Source organism: Delphinus delphis, chromosome X (assembly GCF_949987515.2).
Source record: "Delphinus delphis chromosome X, mDelDel1.2, whole genome shotgun sequence".
Lineage (NCBI taxonomy): Eukaryota > Metazoa > Chordata > Mammalia > Artiodactyla > Delphinidae > Delphinus > Delphinus delphis.
The window spans coordinates 84,388,437-84,413,383 of record NC_082704.1 but is presented as its reverse complement, the minus strand read 5'-3'; the positions used below and the strand labels follow the sequence as shown (position 1 = coordinate 84,413,383).

The 24,947-nt window shown below is 42.5% G+C and overlaps 1 protein-coding gene across 1 annotated transcript in view; it reads left to right on the top strand.

Moving 5' to 3' along the window:
* Positions 1–13,562, top strand: part of CLCN5 (chloride voltage-gated channel 5) — a 159,526-nt gene extending 145,964 nt beyond the window's left edge. Inside the window, exons 10-14 of the mRNA XM_060002985.1 lie at positions 129–671; positions 3,025–3,211; positions 4,426–4,824; positions 5,272–5,488; positions 6,834–13,562. Of these exons, the coding sequence (XP_059858968.1) occupies positions 129–671; positions 3,025–3,211; positions 4,426–4,824; positions 5,272–5,488; positions 6,834–6,924 (1,437 nt within the window). The 3' untranslated portion in view covers positions 6,925–13,562. The remainder of the gene's footprint in view (positions 1–128; positions 672–3,024; positions 3,212–4,425; positions 4,825–5,271; positions 5,489–6,833) is intronic.
* The last annotated feature ends 11,385 nt before the right edge of the window (positions 13,563–24,947 follow it).

The following is a 24,947-nucleotide window of genomic DNA, read 5'->3' as shown; positions in this document are numbered from 1 at the left end:
CAGTGCTTTGCCACGGGGCCAGAGATCTCCAGGCCATTTTCATCCTCAACTCTAATTCCTGCAGCACCAGTTTTCACCCCAGTTTATGCACGTTGACTGAGCTTACTTTCTCATTTTCTCTCTTATAGGTCAGCTACTACTTTCCCCTCAAAACACTGTGGCGTTCGTTTTTTGCTGCTTTAGTGGCAGCATTCACTCTACGCTCCATCAATCCGTTTGGGAACAGCCGCCTGGTTCTATTTTATGTGGAGTTTCACACCCCATGGCATCTCTTTGAGCTCGTGCCCTTCATTCTATTGGGCATATTTGGTGGTCTGTGGGGAGCTTTGTTTATCCGCACCAATATTGCCTGGTGTCGGAAGCGTAAGACCACCCAGTTGGGCAAGTATCCTGTCATAGAGGTACTCGTCATGACGGCCATCACTGCCATCCTGGCTTTCCCCAATGAGTACACCCGTATGAGCACAAGTGAGCTCATTTCTGAGCTGTTCAATGACTGTGGCCTTCTGGACTCCTCTAAGCTCTGTGATTATGAGAACCGTTTCAACACAAGCAAGGCGGGTGAGCTGCCCGACAGACCAGCTGGTGTGGGAGTCTACAGCGCAATGTGGCAGCTGGCCTTGACACTCATACTGAAAATTGTCATCACTATATTCACTTTTGGCATGAAGGTGAGGAGATTCTTTTGGTCCTTGGTGGATATTTGTGTGGCTGTAAGTTTGGAGGGCAAAGCCAAGATATTGTACGATTCTCATAGTTCGTGTGGCGCATCCAACTTCAAAGACCCAAATCCCTTTTTACCCCCACGTGTTCTCATAACTTCTTAGATGATTGTACCTCTATCTAAAACTGTGCAAGCCCAGTTTTAGGCCAAATGCAAACCTCAGTGATGAGATTTCAAGTAGAAAGATTTTCTCCTTTTCTGTGGAAAACATATTTTGCCTCTCAAAAAGGATGCTGAGGTATTTATTCCAGTGCATTTTATATCAAAACAATATCTGACCAACACATTTTTGGTCCTTATAAAGTGGCTTTAGAGTTACGAATAAAGCAAGATAGTAGGTTGAACCAAAAGAAGTTGCCGACCATTTTGACCACTAAAATAGCAATTTCATATGGCTCAACCCAATAGGTAGCTAAATGTATTTTTTACAGTTACCAGTGTCCAATTAGCAAGAACTTCACAGGTGATCCTAAATTAGTATTTAGATTATCAACAGCTGGTATCAGGCCAGCATCTTTTATTTTCAGTACCCATTATCATTTCCGTGTGTCAGAAGAAACCAGGAAGGAAAATTTGTAAAGTATTTTCCTTCTCTTCCTTGGTTTTCATTTGTTTCTTTCTTTTTTTAGCACTCAGCTACCAAGGTATTTCCTCTTCTCTAGGGAAATGGAGATTCAAACCAGAAAATAAGAGCCAGCAAGTCGGTTTAGGCAGTACTGTAATCTCTGAATTGATATGCATCCTCCTCAACACCCTGGACAGATTTTCAGTGCTTCTTGAGTTACTTTTTACCTCGTGGCTTCATTCTTTCATCTAAAGTGAATTTGCAGACCATCAGACCCACCCTGATTCAAATATATTCCAGAATTGAATACAAGCTATTTTAAAATAATCTGCTGTTTGGATTATCTCTGTCATCATTTTCCCTCTCTTAGCACAGAAAATTGAGAATGCACTATTGTATCCTAGGAGTCAAAAAAAGAGTGGGGACAGCTTACCCTTCCCCCTCCCCATATCCTCAAGTCCATTCTCTAGTAGGTCTGTGTCTTTATTCCCATCTTACCCCTAGGTTCTTCATGACCTTTTTTTTTTTTCTTAGATTCCATATATATGTGTTAGCATATGGTATTTGTTTTTCTCTTTCTGACTTACTTCACTCTGTATGACAGACTCTAGGTCCATCCACCTCACTACAAATAACTCAATTTCATTTCTTTTTATGGCTGAGTAATATTCCATTGTATATATGTGCCACATCTTCTTTATCCATTCATCCGATGATGGACACTTAGGTTGCTTCCAGTGGCATGGACATATATACACTACCAAACGTAAAATAGATAGCTAGTGGGAAGCAGCCGCATAGCACTGAGAGATCAGCTCAGTGCTTTGTGACCACCTAGAGGGGTGGGATAGGGAGGGTGGGAGGGAGGGAGACGCAAGAGGGAAGAGATATGGGAACATATGTATATGTATAACTGATTCACTTTGTTATAAAGCAGAAACTAACACACCATTGTAAAGCAATTATACTCCAATAAAGGTGTTAAAAAAAAAAGAATGGGGAGACAGATGGGGGTTCCTTTTTGGGACAGTCATGCAACCATAGTCACTATCTCATTAAGAAAACTTAATCATTTATTCTTTCTTTATGCTGTTAAAATAAACTGAAACCTCATGTGCCATCCTTTTTGTGTGAGTAATGGGTCAAGATTCAATACATGAGAGTGGTTACAAGCATTGCATTTAAACCGCAGTACCAGCGTTTACTAAATCTTGGCCTTGGGTGAGTTCCTTAACCTCTCTGCACCTTAGGTCCTTTGCGAGTTGGGAATTATAACACCTGCCTCCTGGGGTGGTTGTAAAGAACCCATGAAATCTGGTCCATAGAGCATCCAGCATTGAACATTGTAGGTAGTCAATAAAGGGTAATTGTTGTTGATTAGAATTCAAAATTGGGGAAAATGTCTGCATATATGAGAAACTCCATCTATTTTCCTTTTTCTTTGGGAAAGGCTTAATTTCTGCCTCCAGTTCTGTGTTGGTCTGGAGAGTTCAGGCTCTTGCCTGATGGACCCCGAATCAGGGTAAGCGTCTTTGCAGTCGTCCTTGCCTGCACGTTCCAGAGAACCTCTAGTCCCTGTAGTGTTACACAAATCTTTGCGGCCACTTGCTAGCGTAGTGCATAGTTAAATTGTCATTGGCCTGTTCGCTTCGCAGAGGGTCAGTCCTCTAGCCCTTACCATGTGCCGGACGATCACATCACTTCTCACTGACCATCTTTTGCTTTCTCTTTGCAGATCCCTTCTGGCCTCTTTATCCCTAGCATGGCTGTTGGTGCTATAGCGGGTCGGCTTTTGGGAGTAGGGATGGAACAGCTGGCTTATTACCACCATGACTGGGCCATCTTCAATAGCTGGTGCAGTCAAGGAGCGGATTGTATCACCCCTGGCCTTTATGCGATGGTTGGGGCTGCAGCCTGCTTGGGTGAGTACTGTTTGCATTGATTCCAAAGAGATTGCTACCCAGGTGGCATTATAAAGACGAGTGATATTAAACACAATTGACTGTAGATTTTTTTTTTTTTTGCGGTACGTGGGCCTCTCACTGTTGTGGCCTCTCCCGTTGCGGAGCACAGGCTCCGGACGTGCAGGCTCAGCGGCCATGCCTCACGGGTACTAGCCGCTCCGCGGCACGTGGGATCTTCCCGGACCGGGGCACGAACCCGTGTCCCCTGCATCGGCAGGCGGACTCTCAACCACTGCGCCACCAGGGAAGCCCGACTGTAGATTTTTTTAAAGATGACTCTCCATTTCTTGTTGGGCTTGCCATTTTCAAGTGCTTTAAGAAAGCATTCTTTACCATATATCTCCATTCCTCCCCTTTGAGAGTAATTCTTCTCTCAAATTCCGTCATATTGAGGAAATAATCAGAAATTTGGGCAAAGATGATCTGCACAAGAATGTGCATCATGGTATTATGTGTAATAGCAAATAACTGGAATCAACCTAAAAGCACAATAAGGGACTGGTTAAATAAATTATGGTATAGTACATCCATATAATGCCATACCATACAGCCACTGAATGTGATGCTAATAGGTTTAATATCTTTAAATACAATGTTAAATACATTTGTACTAATATACAAAGTATTCCTAATATAAAGTTAGGAGAAAAAGCATGGTGGGGAATTTAAACGTATAATACGAGTTCATCTGTATAAAAACATACGTTTTTGAAAAAAGTCATTTGAAATTTTTACTCAGCATATTTCTAGACAGTGAGCTTATGGATAATGGCTTTCTTTTATATACTTTAAAAATATATGTATTTTCTTATCTTTCCACCGTGGGCCTGCACATCCCAGAGAACCTCTCGTATCTGTAGTGTTACACAAATCATAGAGATCTTATGCAATTACTTATATAATTGGGGGGTGGGGAGCAACAGACAAATGAAAAAAAGACGAAGAATGAAGGAGGTATCTTGTACTTTTGTAGAGATTATTTTTAGAAGTCTGACTCATGTTCACTGTAAACTTGCTTGAATGCAGTTGCAGGGGTCTATAGGTGAGGCCTCCTTTTAGTGATGTTTCTGGTAAGTAGCTTTTTCTGGATGGGGCCTGTGACAGGCCCATAACTGTAATGAATCCTATACTTTTGCTCCCTTCAGTAAGTAGCCTGTGTCTGTTTTTTGCAGGCGGGGTGACTCGGATGACTGTTTCTCTTGTTGTCATAATGTTTGAACTAACTGGTGGCTTGGAATACATTGTGCCTCTGATGGCCGCAGCCATGACAAGCAAGTGGGTGGCAGATGCTCTTGGGCGGGAGGGCATCTATGATGCCCACATCCGTCTCAATGGATACCCCTTTCTTGAAGCCAAAGAAGAGTTTGCTCACAAGACCCTGGCAATGGATGTGATGAAACCCCGGAGAAATGATCCTTTGTTGACTGTCCTTACTCAGGACAGTATGACCGTGGAAGACGTAGAGACCATAATCAGTGAAACCACTTACAGTGGCTTCCCAGTTGTGGTGTCCCGGGAGTCCCAAAGACTTGTGGGTTTTGTCCTCCGAAGAGACCTCATTATTTCAATTGGTAAGGATTTCAGAAATGGGATAAGGGAATCCACTATGGAAATAAATAAATATGCATGAGGGGAAGGGAGGGATAAATTAGGAGTTTGGGGTTAACAGGTACAGACTACTATATATAAAATAGATAAGCAACAAGGCTACTGTATGGCACAGGGAAGTATATTCAGTATCTTGTAATAACCTGTAATGGGAAAGAATCTGAAAAAGAATGTTTATATATATCAATATATATATATAATTATATGTATATATACATATATAAAACTGAATCACTTTGCTGTATACCTGAAACTAACACAACATTGTAAATCAACTATACAATCAATCACTAAGCATGCATGCATGCGTGAAAAGGGGAAGGACAGAGTGGAGAGGGGACTGGTTAGGGGCCAGAAGTTTAGAAGTAGTCATTCCTTTTTCAACCTTTTGTTTTCTACTTTTCAAATAGAAAATGCTCGAAAAAAACAGGATGGAGTTGTGAGCACTTCTGTCATTTATTTCACCGAGCATTCTCCTCCAGTGCCACCATACACCCCACCTACCCTCAAGCTTCGGAACATCCTGGATCTCAGCCCCTTCACTGTGACTGACCTTACACCCATGGAGATCGTGGTAGATATCTTCCGCAAGCTGGGACTGCGGCAGTGCCTGGTTACACACAATGGGTGAGAGCTCTTTGGTGAAGGCAAATTGGATTTGGGAGGAAAAGAGAATGTAGAGAGATAAAGAAAGAAGAACCCAACTCACATGAATATTTGTAGCATTTATAGACCTTTTTGAAGCTCTGAGATGAAGATGAATGTGTTTCTTTTTTTGTCATAATTAATAGAAAAGGAGTTTGGGGAAGATAGTGGGTTTGAGAGATGCGAACTGCTAGTTGTACATTATAAATAACTCAGTTCCTCCCCCACAAAGGAAACAACTATGTTCTCATGAACAGGCAGCACTGAAATTATAATGGTATTAGGTAGTATATGTATAGTATTTGGTGCTTACGATACCTTTGTTGTTATTATTTGAGGGTGAGAAAACCAAGTTCCAGTGAGGTTTAAAGATTTGCACAAGGACCCTCAGTTACTGTCTAGTAGTGGTAGCCTTTATTTATTTATTTATTTTGGTCTCGCCACACAGTTTGCGGGATCTCAGTTCCCAGACCAGGGATTGAACCCAGGACATGCAATGGAAGCCCGGAATCCTAACCATTAGGCCACCAGGGAACTCCCTAAACACAAGTCTTCTGACTTCCAAGGCTAAGGCTCTTTCTTTCTGGGATATTTCTTATCCAGTAAAGGAAGCCATGCTATTTTTATTGGAAAAGAAAGGAGGTTGAGGAGAAGGGTGCGTGTTTTTGTTTTTGTTGTTGTTGTTTTTGACCCTGGTATGTTAATCTAATGATTATATAAGAATTTCGCCCTCTACAGTTTCTGAATAGCGTAGCAGGTGTCTTGCAGGATTGAGATCAGTTAGGGGACTTTTCCTAACTGATCCATTCAACCTTTACTGAATCTGTACTTCATGTAAGAAGGCATTCCACTAGATTCTGGGGAGAGGCAAAAAGCAATGAGACCCTTCTCTGCCCTCAAGGAGCATACAGTGTTTATAGGGAAGCTGAGAACACAGCAAATTGGACAAATGCTACGGAAGAGGTGTGCACAGAACATGCTGTTCCCAGGAGGAGGGCACAGTTATTACTGGCTCGTAGGATCAGGGAAGGTGTTCTGGAAGAGGGACATTTGAACTGGGTTGCAAAAGGTAAGATTTGTATATAGAGAGAAGAATATTTAAACCACAGCAAATAGCAGGATTTAAGACCTAGAGGAAGAAGTGCTTAGAGCATGCTTCGGGACCCATGCATTGTCCCATTTACCTGGTACATGTAATCTAGTCCTGTCATCGTTCTGTAAGTACAGATAGTATTCAAAGACAAAGATGAAAAGGACCACAAAAAGTGTCACCTTTGAGAATGTTATTTTAACTACAGATTAATTTTTGTCTTGTTTTATCTTTTAGGCGATTGCTTGGAATCATTACCAAAAAGGATGTGCTAAAGCATATAGCACAGATGGCGAACCAAGATCCTGATTCCATTCTCTTCAACTAGAATCACAGGGTTGTACTGGATATAAAACAGGAAGGACATTGCAGACCATGGATATATTTTATTAACTGGGTACCCAAAAAACATTTCCCACATTTGGATGGTGAAGTTATATTTGTGTGTTGTCTCTTTCCTACAAGTTAACCAGTTGCACTACATAATCTCTGGAAATTAATCTTCTCTTTAGGAGAAAATTCAGTTAGGCTTCTGTGATATTGCATTAGGAAGATTTCATGAAAGAGTAAACAAGATTGCTATGGTTTAATTCTTTTTCTAAAGATTTTTTTAATTTAAAACATAAGTATTAGCCAATATGCAATCACTGAAAACTATGCAAGAAAAATTCCAACCGTCCTGACCTATAGCCTGCAGGAAGCTCATGAAAAAGTCACTTTTTTGGACTCTGTCATTGGTGGAAGATGAAGTGTAAACCAGGGACTTTGCTTTTCCAACCACAGAAAGGAAAACCAGAAGGAAAATAGGAATGGTATTTTCCAGACTGTGAATTCAGTTCAAATGTTATCTTGTTCTTGTTACAATATTTAGCATTATTAGTTTATGTGTGTGTATGTGTATGTTAATTTTAATACCTGATTATAAGACAATGCTGCTTTGGTTAATCTCCTCTAAATGAATGTAGAGAGGTTGACTTTTATAGCTTGCTTGTTCCTGGTACTCTTTTGAAGTGCACAAAAGATAAGTTATAGAATTTTCTCCTTGTCTGCAAAAAGGGTAATTTTCCAGATGGCCTTTGTTAGCTAGTAGACAAGGACTTTGCCACGAATTTGTTAGTAGCAAGGAATGATTTCTCCATCTTCCTTGAAACGAATGATTAGTAAAGTTCTAAGCAAAGTCAATAACCAGGACTTTCACATTTTTGTGAGGTCCCAACTCTTACCCAGATGCCACCTCCATGAGTGATGGTGCTTTTAGCTTCTGGAATATGTAAGAATAGTAAAGGGAACCAAGTCTAGACTGCATACTGGTAAACCAGGGAAGATCCCGAACTGTATCTGCGTTCTCATGCATTCCTTCATAACAACCACCAGTACTAAAATGACTGGGCACTCATGCCTCCTCCCAGTGTTAAGTACATATATATAACAGGCCAGTGTTGTCCCCGTGATCGTGAATTTAGACTTGGGGTACTTTCAGGTATATTCAAGGCATTGGAACAGGATAGGCAGCTGTGACTCTCTTGAGGCTCCTTAGAATTCTAAATAAAATGCAGAACCTTCCTGAGACCCAGGGGTGTGGACAAGGCCTGGTGACACCAAAGGTGCTTGTATACAATTGAAAAGGTGCCTGTCTCAATTTCCTACCACCTTTACTGCAGTAGAAAATATCACACTCTAGGGACACCTGGTGGAGTTACAGAGCCACCATCATCATTCCGACTACTGTTTCGTTTTCTACAGTTTTACCCACGTGCTGTTGTTCCCCCTCCATTCTCCCTTTCCCACGCCTCAGTCCTGAGTCCTGTCTTTGGGATTGAGTAGTGTGCCCGGTTAATCATTCCTGTTACAAAAAAGTAACTCCCAGGGCTAGTTAAATTGTAAACCCAGCCTCTACAATCTTACAGCCCATGGACGAGAGGTGACGCACAACCATTTGCTTTGCTTTATAGCCCAGTAGCTCCATTTCCATGCTGACGCCCACAGCAGTGAGACTCAAATGCTAGGGGTGGGAGTTGAGCCTTTCCCATTTTACAAGTCTGTTCCCAGCGCTTCCCACCATGCTTCTAGCCTAGAATCAGCAGTCACTCGGCACAGCCTCTCCTCCCACTCCAAGCACCTCAGCGTACCTCATTTTAAAAGTTGTCTATCTCTGATTCTAGGATTTTTTACCCCTAGTTTCTTATCTTTCCAAAATCTGAAATTCTTTTATTGCCTAGAACTGGGGAGCCAAGGCTTATTTTGATTTTTATCTTTAAAATATCAAGGCAGTCACCAGAGTTTCTCCTCTTAAGTATATCACTCTAGCATTTTAATGAAAAAGACAAAAACCTCCCTAGGTTATATTATATTATAGTCACGACTCAGTAACTTCACGTCTTTTGTCCCTTCTGTACCACTGATTCCCTCACACGAGATGAGGCTATTTGCCTGACCACCGCGTCTGTTGTGCGCAAATCAAAGTTCTTATGTGTGTACTTCTGGTTCACTACCTGTCTTTTCTTATCAGCCGTCCAACTAAAGTTTGCAAAACAGGAAATGTTAGTATCTCTGGTATTTGGTGATGGTGAAAGGTTTGGTCGCATTTCATAGTACAGCAGTGATATGGAGAGTGTCTAAGTTTGCCTTTGTGTTTCTTCTAGGCTCTGTTTTTGATTTGAGACAGATGAGCCAGTGTTCAGGTGCTACTTCAGAGAATAAATTCAAGAAATCAGATAACACTGTGCCAAGGTATACTTTCTAGATACTAAGCACCGATTGGCCCTCCAGAGAATAATATCCCTTTGATACCTCACTCCTGATAAATCTCATTCATTAACCTCAGCTTCTCAGGAATCCTTGTAACTCATATGCTAGAAGTAGCTGTAGTGTATGGTATCCATTATATGTCCAGTCCGATGGTTTGGCTCCAAGTTTGGCTAATTGTGGTAGAGCTCTCTGCTAGACTGCTAGCTCAGCACCTTAACACTCAGAGTTTCTTGTCTTGAGGCAAAGGAAAATGTTCTTTCTGCCATTGCCAATTCAGCAGTTGGACATACTTAAACCAACAAAGCTGATATAGGGGGGTCTGTCAGTAGTCTCAAATGGCCACATACCTCAATGGCAAAAGACTGGATAATCTGTGATTTAAAAATTAGTATGAGCCGAGACCAGTCGATTCTGGTAATAAGAAAGAAGGTTTCCCGACACACGGAAAGGATTTACAAAAGAATGCCAATAAGTGCTTCGAGAGAGTTAGGGCTTTCCAAGCCAAAATATCTGGTAGGCATCCAGGCCACGAAAGGAATGAGAGTCTATGGATTTGTAAAAGTCTAACTGCTATATTTTGTATCTTCAGATCTGTGATGTAAAGAATTAAAGAAGCCGAAATAGTTAAGGCATGATTAGTTACGCCACTGCCAGAAGCAGGGGACTGAACAAGCAAAATAATGGCCACTTTTAAGATCACTTCTATTTGGATGTACGTTCAGACACTCCCCCTCTTTTCTGGCTCTGGTGTCCTTCAGGCTCAGCCCAGCTGTGGAGTAGAGGTGGTATAATCCACAGAGCAGATATCCTCTGGTGGATAATCTGACATTGATGGTACTTTGGATTTGCCAGCTGGCAGAGCAGTCGATTAATTTGCTGATGGAACTGCAAAGCAGTTCCGTTGTTTTGGCACCAGAGGCTGAATCTGAACCCTTTACAGGAAGAGCAGAGAAGAAGCATAAATGTCTCTAGCAAGTCTTCAGTTGTGCTTGAACACAAGAATGATAAAGTAATGGGGACTTTGTGTGGTCTAAGGCTGTGAAGTAATTCTTAACTATGAATTTATGAACCCATTCAGGTGTCGGGGGAGCAAATGTGTTTTTTAAAACAGCGTGCAAGAGAGTCGATCAGGGAATGTAATCACTGCTGTATGTTTTAAGTATTTGGATCACCTGTCCCGGTTGGATCCTGACCTTGATTTGTTTAGTTAGGTGATGAGTAGGAAGGTGTACTTGTTACCCCACAGTATCTTTTGGTTTTATTTTTTAATAAATCACAAGGAGTGCAGTTTTTGAAGTTGAGTTTTTAATAAATGATAGTGAAGACAGTTGAAAATTTGACATGACCAGTGTGTTTTATATTGCCAGAGTACTTACTGATGACTGACCACATTGTATTGTGAGGAATCGGTTTACTTTCACTGGATCAGAGCCAAACGCAGGCCACTCATCTGTTCAGAGAAAGCAGGAGAGCATCTTTCATGGTGGTGCATAGAGTATTGAGCTCTTAAAAACTCTGAGAAAAAATGAGGAGTTCAGAAAGTAAAAGGGAGGTGAAATATTGAGTCCTTAAAAAAAAGGTGTCTAAATATGTGGTCTGAACTTCAGTGTCCGACGACCTTGATTTTTTTTTTTAACCACCTCTGGGATAACCTGGATTCCCTTTGGAGAGAGAATGGAAAGTTATGGCAGTGGAAAAAGCCTAGTAAGCAAGTATACGAGTTCTTGTAAGATGGTGGGAGGAAGGCCATTCCATGCCCCAAGCCAAACACCCCGACATTTATAAACTGCTTGATCATGTGCCTCAAGGAGAGAAAAAATTAGTAGTCTACCAAAGACCAGGCTTTCCAAGCAACCAAGAGGCTCAAAGCAGCATTTGGTGGAGGCAGTCTACTTTTGTGGAGAGGGCTGACCCAAGACCAGACCCTCTTGCGGAGGAGGGCAGCGTCTACTGCCATTGCCTAAGTGATAAGCTTTGGGTAGCTTATCTTGAATTTTGATAGCAAAATATTTAAAAAATCTATATTGTTAGCCTCCCTGGTATGTACTTATTGTAGATTAAAAAGAAAAAGGTGAGGCTTTCTCAGAGCTCAGGGAGCTGTGTAAATTTGACCTGTGGTAACCACTGAGCTGTGCTCAGCCTCAATTTTGGTTGCTTGCCCCAAGGGGAAGAGTTCCTGGACTAGTAGGTGTTAGCAACTTCAAGTTACTCCCTAAATGTTTGCTGGTCACAGTCTCATTTCTAAACATCTGCATCTCGGCAAAGTTTTGAAGTGACGTAGGGAGCAAAATCGGTTTTTCCACCTTGTAGTCTGATTTTGCCAAATCACCCAAGAAAGAAAGAAGGTCTATGATGTGCGGAGTTTGCGTTTCTTGGATGGGACCTATCAGGTCATCCAGCCCAATCCCGCAGTCTTAAATTCCTACCTCTAAGTTCCTGCCAAAGGGTCTTCAGCCTCTGGGTGCACACTCGTTGAATGAATGCCTTGCTTAAAGTTTGGCCTTTTAAGGGGAAGAAAGTGTGTGATGGTATAAAAATATGAGGGTTTAAATAAATGATCTCTGGCTCTCCTCCTCTTTCCTCCCCACCCCTGTCTCTCTGTCTCTCCTCACCCCAATACCCTGAATTCAAAAAATTTTCTCAGTTACTCTAAGTGTATTATTTTGAATGTGGACCTTGGGGAGGGAGAGGATCATTCTGAGAGTAGAGAATGGAAGATACTTCTGAGTTGATGGAACCAGTGGGGCTTTGCTCCACTGTAGGGGCTAAAGCCAATGGTATCTGTTGGCAGTGTCCAGGGCTTTAGCATCTTAATGCAGACATGTGAAGTATTCATTGCTAAACCTTGTTATCATCTACTAGTCCAAATCTGTTGAAAGTCAGAGGCGGTCTAGGGTTTGATGAGTGAAATGCCACCTGGCAGAATGGAGATAAGGGAATGGCCCGAGATGGTTTTGTCAGGGTAGGAATGTTTAGCCTCATTATCTTATTGAGTGTACCTCAAATATATGGTCCTTCAAGAGTGTTCCTTTTCCCTCCTCCATTTCACTTTATCCCTTCTCTCTCTTTCCCATTGTCCCGCCTTTTTAGCACTCAGATTTTAATAAATATTTACTTTTTATTATATATTTGGTCCCTTGGGACTATGTAATGATTAAGAATTAATTTCATTCTAGGTAAAAAAAAATGATGTGTTTAATATTTTGTTCTTTTAAACTGTCTTTTGAAGCTATGCTGCTAACCAGGTACAGGCCAGAAAGGAGTTGGGCTTGACGGACAGCACCCTGGTCATGTCACCTAAGGATGCCATTGATGTAATGATGGTGACTCTTCTTCATTTGACCAAGGCCAGCCTCCTGCTCTTACCTCTGTCCATTCATTTCTGGCTGTGGGAAAAATACCACCTGTCAGGTGAGCCAGTGAGGCCAGGAGGATCAGAGGGGCCGGTTCCAGCCCATGGACCACTATATGAATGTCTCTGTAATAAGCTCATTTGTAGGGCCGGCTCCAACTGCAGTAGCCAAAGAAAACCTGTCTGACTCGACATTTTAGTTCCTGAGAGTTGGTAAAAGTTCAACCGAAGCTAAGGTATAGACATTAGCAGTAGCTAGGCGTCCAGAAACTAGAGTCAACTAAAGCTAATAGAGTTTCCACAGGAAACTTGGTGCTGAGCTGTTCAGAGCAATTATTTATCTGAGTGTTGCCAACCCTTTAGTCACGCTTTCTTAGCTTTATTCTAACTTTTAGAGACATTGGTTCCTGTTCATAGGCACAGCCTGTACCAAAGCTGTGGCTCACTGCACAGTTCATTCTGCTCCCTGGTCAAGCATAGGAACATAGTCCAAAAAGGAAGATGTGGGCTGGGGAGTTAGGAGACCTGGTTTCTATTCCCTATGCTTCTACTAACTAGCCTCGAGATCTTAACCGCTCTGTGCCTCAGTGTTCCCATCTGCAAAATGGGGATAGTGTTAATTGCCCTACCTACCTCACAGGGTTGTTGTGAGGATAAACTGAGACAATGAAAGGAAAGTACTTTGACAAGTAAGTGCTATGCAAATTGTAAGAAAAGGAAACAATCACGTTAAAGGCAATGGAATGGACTTTGGCAGAAAGGTTAATGGGATTGTCCAGCCCTTTCTCTGTGTGGCTTAAACCCAGGTCGCCATTGCTTTATACATTTTTCACTTAGCACAGATTTGTAATTATGCATGTAATAAAGCACAGCCTTATCCAACTTGGTGTCTGGTGTGTTTCTGAAGACTCTCAATTTTGTAGCTATTGATTTCTGATCATAAAAGCTCGGTGTGGAGGTTGGGGGAGGGTAGTGTAAAAGGTACCTGCAAATTCCTGCTAGTAGGCTCACTTCTTAAAATGATTTATTAAAGACTTAATTAGTTTTACAGATCGAGTAATACTTTTTACCATAAGGAGACAAATGAGGAGCACCTTGTATTTTCTGAGAGATTCCAGATACCTCATTTATTATGGCTACTTAAATGTTCCTGTCTCATACATTGGTGATCCTTTCCTGATGAAATGAGGATTAGCTGGAGCTGTGTTTTTTCCCTCTCTTTTTAAGCTTTTAATGATGTAAGATTATGGGCTTTGACAGGCCTCTTGCCTATAGTCAGTTCTTACAAGGAGTAGGATGGGTGATGGAAATGTTCCTCCAATGAATAGTAGGGCTAGTAGTATCCTCGCTATGGTGGGTTGGGATTAAAATGTTTTCTGTGGGAAACCCTTTGAAGTAACTGAGGAGTGGGGCTTTTCGGGGAAGTGGTTGAATATGCAAACATTTCCATTTCACACCTCTCTGGAACCCAGAAAACAAAGGAAAGCTATACTTTGAAGTATGGTTTTCCTACTTTCTCACTCTATTTTTCCTGTATCTGATTCCTCCTCCCCTCTCCCTCCCTCTCTCTGTTAGCCAGACCACCAGGAAGGCAGTTTACTGTGTGTCCAAGTTTTCATTTAAGAGTTTCTCCCGTTGACATTTGATTACATCTGCACTGGTGTTGACTTGATACCTTGTTGCTACCAAGAACTTTAATGACTTTGGCCTACTTGGTATCATTTCAAGAAGGACACCTCTATGTATAAATAACTCCCTCATAAGCCTGAAATTCCACAAGGAAACTTCAGTTTTTGATGTTATTTATCATTTTACTGGACCCCTTCCACACTTATCATCATCCCTGCCTCTAATCTAAATACCTTCTAAGAAAAAAAACACTGCATCTAGCTGTTACCAGCTCTCAACAACTTGCGAAGAATTAGAGTATCATGTCTAGTTGCTGTAGGGCTCAGATAAAAATGGCTTTGATGGAGTATGGGGTACAGATTAATCCATCATCTAGTACAGGAGCTGCCCAGAGAAGAACCTGGAAATGACCACCAGATGTCAGTGCAATCATTAAAATACTGGTATAGCTCTGGTTTGGTCAGAAAAAAACTGTCTGAGGGTAGTAGGCAGGGCAAAAAGCGTTAATTCATACGTACAGCTAGATGCTGGGAATACAAAATTCAATCACAAGGTATCTCTTAGTTGATCAGATATTCTCTTTTTAACGTATATAATAAACTGTGTTTTTCTTATTGTTAAAACAAGTCAATCACATGGCAGTCCCTGCCTTTAAGGAGCCTATCGTCCTGGTGTCTGAAAGTTGTAGTTTCTTTTTAGAAGCAGTGCCTCAGATAAAAACAATGAGGAAAGGACTCCAGTTCTTCCTTCATTAGGATCGCCATATAATTTATTGTGTGACTAAGACACTTCTGACAGTGGGATGGTGGTGTTAATAATTACCCAGGGACAACAGGCACAAACTGGGACTATCCCAGGTGTGTTAATCAGCTCAGGCTGCTATAACAAATGACTGTAGACAGAGTGGCTTATAAACAAAAGAAATTGATTTCTCACAGTTCTGGAGGCTGCAAGTCTGAGATCAGGGTGCCAGCATGGTGGGGTTCTGGTGAGAGCCCCTCTCCCAGGTTGCAGACTACAGAATTGTTGTATCCTCACATGGCAGAAAGAGAGCTAGAGCGCTCTCTGGGGTCCTTTTTATCAGGGCACTAATCCTGTTCATGTTCAGGCTCCACCTTCCTGACTTCATCACCTCCCAAAGGCCCTACCTCCAAATACATTGAGAGTTAGGATTTCAATGTATGAATTTGGGAGTGACACAAACATCCAGTCGATAACACTGGCAAACCAAGAAGTGTGGTCAACCGCTCTTCCTGAGGGATCTCCAGCTCCTGTCCTTTGGACTCTAGCTCCAGGGCTCCTAAGTTCCTTCCCTAGGATCAAAGGTTCTGCCCTTCCCTTGAGCTCCCAAAGCCCCTCTCCTGGCCTCTCTTCCCTCCTTCATAATAAGCAATCTCATCTTAACTGCTACTGGGACATGGGGTAGAGAGGTGTTCAGACAACCACAAAAAAATTTTATTCTCAAAAATAATAATAGGACTCTGAGCAGAGAGCAACATTCAGGGTAAGAGAAAGACACTTATGGCTTTTGGGTTCCCTTAGGCCTCCTCAAGCTGTTGGGTTGAGGAAGTTCTGTGTCTATACATTGCCCACTGCTAGTGTCTCTAAGTAGACATTTTAGGATCTTGATTCAGGAGGCTGCAGATAGAATAGAAGACGGAGAGAATGGAAAAAGCATAGAATTTGGAGCCAGGGGGCCTGGACTTGAGGCTTCCTATAAAGGAATTGCTACCTTTCTCCATCAAACAAAACTCAGGATCTCTGAGATTGGCCTTGGAGGAAGAGTCTTCTCTTGAAAAGGGGCTCCTGGACCACACAGTGCAGCTGTGTGTTCCATAAGATTCTCCTTCCTGCTGAGACAATCTTTCTGGTTACCTCACTGGCCTTGGGGTGTAGTGGAGATCACTCCTTTTTAATATTCTAGTCTGAAAGTGCCTCTATAGCACAGCTGAGATGGAGGTAGAAATTTTAATTTAAAAGTTTGGGGAAAATGAAGCCATCGTGATGTGCAATGAGCTCATCGGGCTGACCCTGACTGTGCAGCAGAATCATCTGAAATGGGTATTAAAATATAGATTCTTGGTGGTTTGGTGCCAGGTCTTGGACTAGTATTTGAAAAACCATATGGGGGATATTACAGGCTTCACCCTGCCCTGAAGCTTTATCAGACTTCTACGTGGTGGGCATCAACTTAGTACCACCTGGGAGAATTCATTGTCCCTCCTCTTGTTCACTCTTGTATCCCAAGTGCCAGATAGAGCGCCCAGCACAGAGCAAGACCTCTGAAAATGCAGTACTGGTAGAATAGCAGCCTGTGTAAAACTTGCCTTCTTAGTTCCTGTTGCCTGCCTGAAGATGTGTCTCTTCCCTAGATGTATACCACCTTCCAGGGACACCAGGCTTACCCACCCCCAAGCAATTCTTATAATTTATACTACAAGTCACAACCTGATAAGCACCATCTCATACAACCTTTGTAAGTGAGGAAGAGCATGTTTATTTCAGGCTCTGCTACTTATTCACCATGTGATTCAACCTCTGTGACCTCAGTAACCTCATCTGTAAAGTAGTAATGATGATAAAACCTGCTAATTGGACTGTTGAAATGAATGAAACTAGGTAAGAAAACAGGGTTTTACAAGTTGGCTATGCAAACATCATTGTTATTCATTTGGTCCTGAGGGCTAAAGGAGGTAATGTATGAGAATAGTCAGTTCGCTCAACCAGTATTTATTGAGCACCACTAGGCAATGGAGATTCAATGAAAGGAAAAAATAGACCCATTCCCGAGATGACAATCCAAAACACAGTCAATTAAGAGTGGCATCAACCAGCAGTCTGTTCTAATGACAAAGAGATTTTTTTCCAAGTCCGATATCTGTGGGCTTAGCAGCCTCTGCTGAGTATTAGCAGAATCTTGGCACCTCCTCTCCCACCAAAATGTTTTCCAATTATTTCTGCCTCTGAGACTCTGGAATCAGGGCATCCCAGCTACACTCAAACCAATCTGTCAGCTATGGTTGTCAAGAGGGATGCACCTATATTTTTTCCCTCTAGCTCCAGCCCCCACTTGACCACAGCTGAAGCCTGCAAAGCCACTCGGAGAACCCTTCCCTACCTCAGGTATCACCCAGCCTGAGAAAATCGATTGTACCCTTTCCTTTCTTGCCTGTCCTCCAGCATAGCTTCTCTTTCTAGTTCTAGTTACTCCCTCGTATGTGGGTGAATACCAACAGATGCGGCTGTGTGAATATGGGGAGTGGAGAGGAGGGTTGTCTACGCTAGCAGCAATATACTTAGAAATATTTTGTTGCACAAATACCCTTGAACTTCACATCAACCCCGTGAGATAGGCAAAATATGAGGATACTAAGACTAAGACTTGTTTGTGATTTGCTCAGTATCTCAGAGGCAGGAAGTGTTGTAACAGAAGCTGGAACTCAGTGTTTTTGACCCCAGATCCAGACTAATCTTATGGCTATGTGCTCCTGTTGATCCTGACTGTTTCTAGGCCAGTTTATGGGAAGAGAGTAACAGGAGCCTGCCTGGTTGGGCAGTTGGCCTAGTGTTAAAAATTTACTGTGGGTAAGAATCTGTATAGAGGCGTGTAGAGGTGATCAGAAGCAATCCTAGGAAGGGGATCGCCAAGGAGATTTTTTTTTAAATGTGCTTGTGTAGAAAAGTGAGAAGTGGGGATGGATTGGGGTTGGGGAGCAGTGTCTGGGGGGCCTGTATTTACTAATTGACTTCCCTTCGTATTATTTGAAGTTTTTACCGGGAGCATATGTCACTTTTATATTTTTTTAAAAGTAAACATCCAGGAAAGAAAACAATATTTTTATATGTGGCTATAAATATGTGTTTATCTCATCAGTTGGAAGCTAAATTTGTTTTTCTTGCAAACTAATGATAAATAAAGAAAATTAAAGCCTCAGGTCCAGTAGATGGTTGTTATGATGAGAATTCCCATCCCCAGTAGGGGAGCCATATGACTCATGCAGGCACAGGGGCTGTTTTCTTTCATATTCTAACACAGCAGACAGAATGATCCTTTTCAAAGATAGATCATGTCAGTTGCCTGATTTGAAACCCTTTGGTAGCTTCCCATTACATCCAGAGCAAACCCAAACCCCCTACCCTGGCCTCTGAGGCCTTCCATGACCTTCATCTGGCCTATCTTGCTAACCTCATGTTATGCGTTGAATTGTGTCCACCTAAAATTCATGTGTTAAAGTCCTAACCCCCAGAATGTGACCTTATTTGGAAATAGGGCCCTTGCAGATGTGATTAAATTAGGATGAGGTCATACTGGAGTAGGTCGGGCCTTAATCCAATATGACTGATGTCCTTATAAGAAGGAGAAATTTAGAAGCAAGTGCGCGCGCACGCGCACACACACACACACACAGAATGCCAGGTAAAGATGAAGGTGGAGATTGAGGTGATGTGTCTACAAGCCAAGGAAGACCAAAGTTTGCCAGCAAACCACCAGAATCTAGGAGAGAGGCACAAACAGATTCTCCCTCACACCCATAGAAGGAACCAACCCTGCCAACACCTTAACCTTGGACTTCTAGCCTCCAGAACTGAGGCAATAAACATTTCTCTTGTTTAAACCACCTGGTTTGTGGCACTTTGTTATGGCAGCCCCAACAACCTAATACACCTCATCTCTTAGTGTTCAGCCTCTCTCTCACTTGCTACCAGCACACTCCCTTTTTTTTTCTTCAGTTCCTCACACACCCAGTTTATTCCTGCCTCAGGATATTTGCACTAGCTGTTTAATTTTCCTCAGATGTACCTCCCTCAGACTTTTGCATGATTAGTACCTTCTTATTATCAGTTTAAATGACCTCTCTTATAGAAGCCTTCCCTCACCTCCCAGTCATTCTTAATTACTTCCTGCTCTTTTTTCTTCAGAGTAGTCATCGTCATCTGAGGTTTTCTCAGTTATGTGTTTATAGTATATTTTCCCCAATTAGAATGTAAGTTCCATAGGGATTTTTGTCCACCACTATATGCCCAGCTTCTACCTAGACGTACCTGGCACACTATAGGCACTCAATAAATATTTATTGAATGAATGATCGAATGAATGAGAAGAGTTCTTCACTGATAGATTTGTTTATTAAGCATTTATTGAATCTCTACTACTTGACAGCCACTCTGACAGAACTCGAGGCACAAAGGCAAATAAGATAGGGTCCCTGCCCGCTGTCTTTCTAAAAGTCTGTGGCTACTGCCAGATCCCAATACTGCTGTAGTAGAAAGAGCATAGGCTTTGGAGTCTGACAGGCCTAAGTTCATGTCCTAACTCTCAGTTACTAGCTGTGTGATCCTGGGCAAGGCACCTAACCTCTCTGTACCTCGGTAATCTTTTCTGCCAAAGGGGGATAATGTTAATACCTAACCTAGAGACTTGTGGTAAGAAATAAATGAGACAGATAATGTGTGTAAAAACCTCAGCAGTGCCTGGTAAATGCTTTAAAAAATGGCATTCTAGGGGCTTCCCTGGTGGCGCAGTGGTTGAGAGTCCGCCTGCCGATGCAGGGGACACGGGTTTGTGTCCTGGTCCGGGAAGATCCCACATGCTGCGGAGCGGCTGGGCCCGTGAGCCATGGCCGCTGAGCCTGCGCGTCCGGAGCCTGTGCTCTGCAACAGGAGAGGCCGCAACAGTGAGAGGCCCGCGTACCGCAAAAAAAAAAAAAAGGCATTCTACTTCTATTTCGCTCTAATTAAATAACCAGGGCCCTTCTGCTCACAGTTATTTGCCTCCCTTTGGGGGAAATTAACTATTCCCCAAGACAGTAGTAGAAATAATTTGGTCTAAAGGGAGTCCCTGGATGGCCCCAGTACTTGTATCAGGGATCTCTGGGGAGCCATTCAAGTGGAGAAGACACATGTTGGAAATAAACACCCAACCTACTTCCCTTCATGCCCCATTATGAGGTAGTCATTCATTCATTCATTCGTTCATTCATTCAGCAACTATTTATTGAACATCAATTCTGTCCCAAGCACTGTGTTGAGTGCTGGATGTACAGCGGCCAACAACACAGACATGGTCCTTGTCTTCACAGGGCTTACAGGCTAGTAGAGGCTTTTTGTTTCTTTTCCTTGTACTCTTTCAGCAAATATTTATTGGGCCTGGTACTTCCAGGCTTTTGCTATCTAGAGAGAATGGTGACATCATGCCACTACCAGTTGTTACCCGAGATGACCAAGTAGCCCTGGATCTGGGGCAGCCATAGGCAATGGTGTTCATCCTTGGGGTTTTGCAGGCTTAGGAACCCTCCACAAATTAGCATTTACAAAATTTCCACGTATTGAGTGCTTGCTTTGTTTGAAGTGGTAGATTCCATGCTTTACATCTATTATTTTGTTTAATCCCCACAACAACCTTGAGAAACAGATACTGTTATTATACCCTATGTCAGCTGAGGAAAGGGATGCTCATGCTGGTGGGAGGGTGAAGTGACTTGTCCTAGGTTATACAGTTAGGAAGTGGTGGAGGTGGAATTCAAGTCCAGGTCTGTATGACTCCCGAGCCTCTTTCTATAATACCACGACGCTTCAATATTTCCATAGGCTATTGGCTATTTTTGCTAAGGAAGCATTACACAGGACTGACTTACTGAAAGCTAGGAGAGCTCTTTTTTTTTTTTCTGTACATGCGCCTCTCACCGTTGTGGCCTCTCCCGTTGCGGAGCACAGGCTCCGGACACTCAGGCTCAGCGGCCATGGCTCACGGGCCCAGCTGCTCCGCAGCATGTGGGATCTTCCTGGACCGGGGCACAAACCCGTGTCCCCTGCATTGGCAGGCAGACTCTCAACTACTGCGCCACCAGGGAAGCCCCTAGGAGAACTCTTGAAAGAAAAAATAGGACATTAAATAGAAAGGAATCTCCAAGTTTCCATACCTTCTTTTATTAGTTGTCTATTGCTGTGTAACACTATTACCACAGACTTAGTGGCTTCAAACAATACACATTTATTATCTCACAGTTTCTGTGGATCAGGAGTCTTGGCAAAGCTTAGCTGGGTTGTTTGCAAGGCTGAAATCAAGGTATTGGCCAGGGCTGTGCTCTCATCTGAGGCTCACCTGGGGAAGAATCCACATCCAAGCTCACATGATTATTGGTAACATTCAATTCCTTGTGGGCTGCCCCACTGAAGGCATCAGTTCCTAGCTTAGTGTCAGCCAGAGGTCACTCTTGCTTCTTTGCTGTATTAGTTAGGGTTTGCCACAGAAACAAAACCAATTGTGTGTGTGTGTGTACGTACAGATATGGAGAGTGAGAGGGAGGCGGGGGAGAGAGAGAGAGGAGGTTATGAGGAATTTGCTCATGTGATAAGGGAGGTGGCAAATTCAAAGTCCACAGGGTGGGCCAGCAGGCTGAAGACCCAGGGAAGAGCCAATGGTGTAGTTTAAGTCCAGGAATTCCCTATTGCTCTGGGGAGGTCAGTCGTTTGTTCTACTCAGGCCTTCAGCTGATTGGATGGAGCCCACCCACAGTATGGAGGGCAATCTGCCTTGCTCAAAGACATCAATTTAAATATTAATCTCATACAAAACCACCAGAAACATCCAGAATAATGTTTGACTAAATATCTGGGCACCATGGTCCAGCCAAGTTGACACTTAAAACTAACCATTACACTTGCCATTGTGGGCCTCCCCAACATGACCACTTGCTTCATCAAAGCCAGTAAGGAAGAGAGTGTCCTAGCAGGAAGGTCCTTACAAGATTATGCAACATAACCACAGAAGTGCTAACCTGCTACTAGTGCCATATTCTGTTAGAAGAAAGTCACAGGTCCTGCCCGCATTCAAAGGGATGGTGATGATGGGGGTTCTGGGGGCCATGTTAGAGCCTTTCTGCCACAGTCCACCTCTTGACTTCCAATGATTCACATCCCTCACACATTCAAAATACATTCACTCCCTCCCAAAATTCCCCGAGGTCTCGTCCCATTATAGTATCTGCTTAAAGTCCAGAGTATCATCACTTAAATCAGGTCCAGGTGTGGATGTGGTCCTTTAAGTATAATTCCTCTCAATATGATGATCTATAAAACTAAAGAGACAAATAATCTACCCCTATACAACCAACAGAAAATGGTGGGGAGGCATAGAATACCCACTATAGACATTTCCATTTGAAAAGGGTGCAGGGGGTCTTGGGAGGCATCGAAGAGTCCATGGCAATTTTGAAATCCAGCTAGGCAAATGTTAAATATTCCCTGATTAGTTCTGAATCACTTGGTTCTGCCCTCTGACTTATCCTTCCTTTTTCATGAAAGGTGGCACAAGTTTGCAGCTGAGTAGTTTTATCAGCCTGCTTCCTGCCAATAGAATTTTGGGGGGTCCAAAATTTCTTTAATTTTTTACTCTCTGTCTCAGTCCAAGCTAACAGTGTCTCTGCTGAAATAACTTTCTCAAAAACTTTAGGAGTCTTCAGTGGATTTAATTGAGGTTCACTCCATTAGAAAAAATACATACACACAGATCTGTTCAAGATAAGCTCTTCTCTACCTTGGACTCCTGAGATGGCTAGGTACATAGCTCTTAAGCTTCCTAGAGGCCCTATTGTTTGAAAGGTTCCGGGAGGCATACCCTTAATCTCTTGAAAGGGCCCATTGTATGAGTGAATACCACTCTGATCCTTTGATCTTTCTGAGGTTTTAACAGAAGGTTGTACAGCCACTCTCTCAGCCTTTTCTCAATGCCATGCTTTCTTAAGAGTGCTTGGAAGCCATTTCCTTCTTTCTTTCTTTCTTTCTTTTTTTTCGCCACACCGCGTGGCTTGTGGATCTTCCCCGACCAGGGACTGAACCTGGGGCCACAGCAGTGAAAGTGCTGAGTCCTAACCACTGGACCACTAGGGAAGTCTGCCATTTCTTAATTTTTGCATCTTCTGCCATCTGGAGCGGCTGAGAATCAATCATGTACTGGTTTCTTCTAGTTTTAACAGTTTTTTTCCTTAATTTATTTCTCCCCTCACATTTTATTATGGGTAGCAAGAAAATACCAGGCCACACCTTCAACACTTTGCTTGGAAGTCTTGTTGAGTAAATATGCAAATTTATCACTTTCGTGTTCTACTTTCCACATTAACTTCAGGCAACAATTTCAATAAGCTTTTTTTCCACTACTTAACAGGGATTCCCCCATAACCCTGTGCCTGTCACACGGTAAATGCTTAATAAATTTTACTGTTGTTATTATTACATATACAAGGGGAAAAACAACACTTGTCTTCCAAGATTGTTGTGAGAATTTCGTAAGATTATTTGTTAAACTGCCTGGTCTTTAGTAGTTATGTAGACCCCTTCCCTTTACTTCTGTTATGGACTGACTATTTGTGTCCCTCTAAAATTCATATGCTGAAGCCCTAGACCCCCCAGTATGGCTGTAATTGGAATAAGGACGTAATGAGTTAAATAAGGTTGCAAGGGTGGGGCCCGGACCCAACCCAATAGGATTAGTGTCCCTTTAAGAAGAGACACCAGAGAGCTCACCCTCTCTTGCTCCCTCTGTGTGTACTTACTGAGGAAAGGCCATCCATGTGAGGACACAATGAGAAGGTGGTTGTCTACAAACCAGGAAGGGAGCTTTCATCAGAAACTGACCATGTTGGCACCCTGATCGCATACTTCAGCCTCTAGAACAATGAGAAAATAAATTTCTCTTGTTTAGGCCACCCATTCTATGGTATTTTTTGTTATGGCTGCCTGAGCTGACTAATACACCTTCCTTGGGTAAAGTTCTTAGAATCTAGCGATCAGAACCCACCTCCCTCAGTTCCCAACTGCTCAACAGATGACACTGGGACATGTGAAAAGCAACAGTCTGCTTTTTAAAACTATAATGTTCCATTTTCTCTGATTATAAAATGTAGGATCATTGTCAAAAAATACAGAAAATCATAGTGAAGAAAGTAAAATTACCTATAATTCCTTCTCTCTGAGATACCACTGTTAAGGTTTTAGTGAATTTATTTTTAGTATTTGTTCTATATATTACAGTTTGTACATACACACACAGAATTAGAGTGATGCTGATTCATAGTGCCTTATATTTCTTTCTCCCATTTAATATTTATTAGAGCAGATTGCTTTTCACAGATGTCTTTTCCTCCAGAATGATCTCTCTCCTGGGCTTTTGACTTCCTGTTCTCCAGCCTATTCTGAGCCAGCTTCAGCCTGTTTCAGGCTCTGGCTCCAAGCCCAAAGGAAGTTTGCCCCCTGTGGACTTGCCTCAGGTCATATGACTGTTCAATAACTATGTTTTCACCTGCAACCTCACTGGGGAAAATGAGAAATGGCAGCTCTGGGAACAGGTAGAAGGAGTGAACCAGAATCTGTGACTCCCTTAAGTCACAGATTCAAGCCCTTTTTTACTAAAGCACAGCAATAGCACGAGAGCCATAGGCTATGATTTGTGGCATGGGAGCAAGAGAATGCAAATGGGCACTGGGTGATAAGTAAGACCCAAGGTTAATAATGAGCCAATGATCAATACCAAAAGTGAAGAACAGAGCTTTCAGTAAAGTCTGCTACATACACAGATGTCTTTTGTGAGTGATTTTGGAGGAAATTAAGGAAAAGGGACTGAGTCT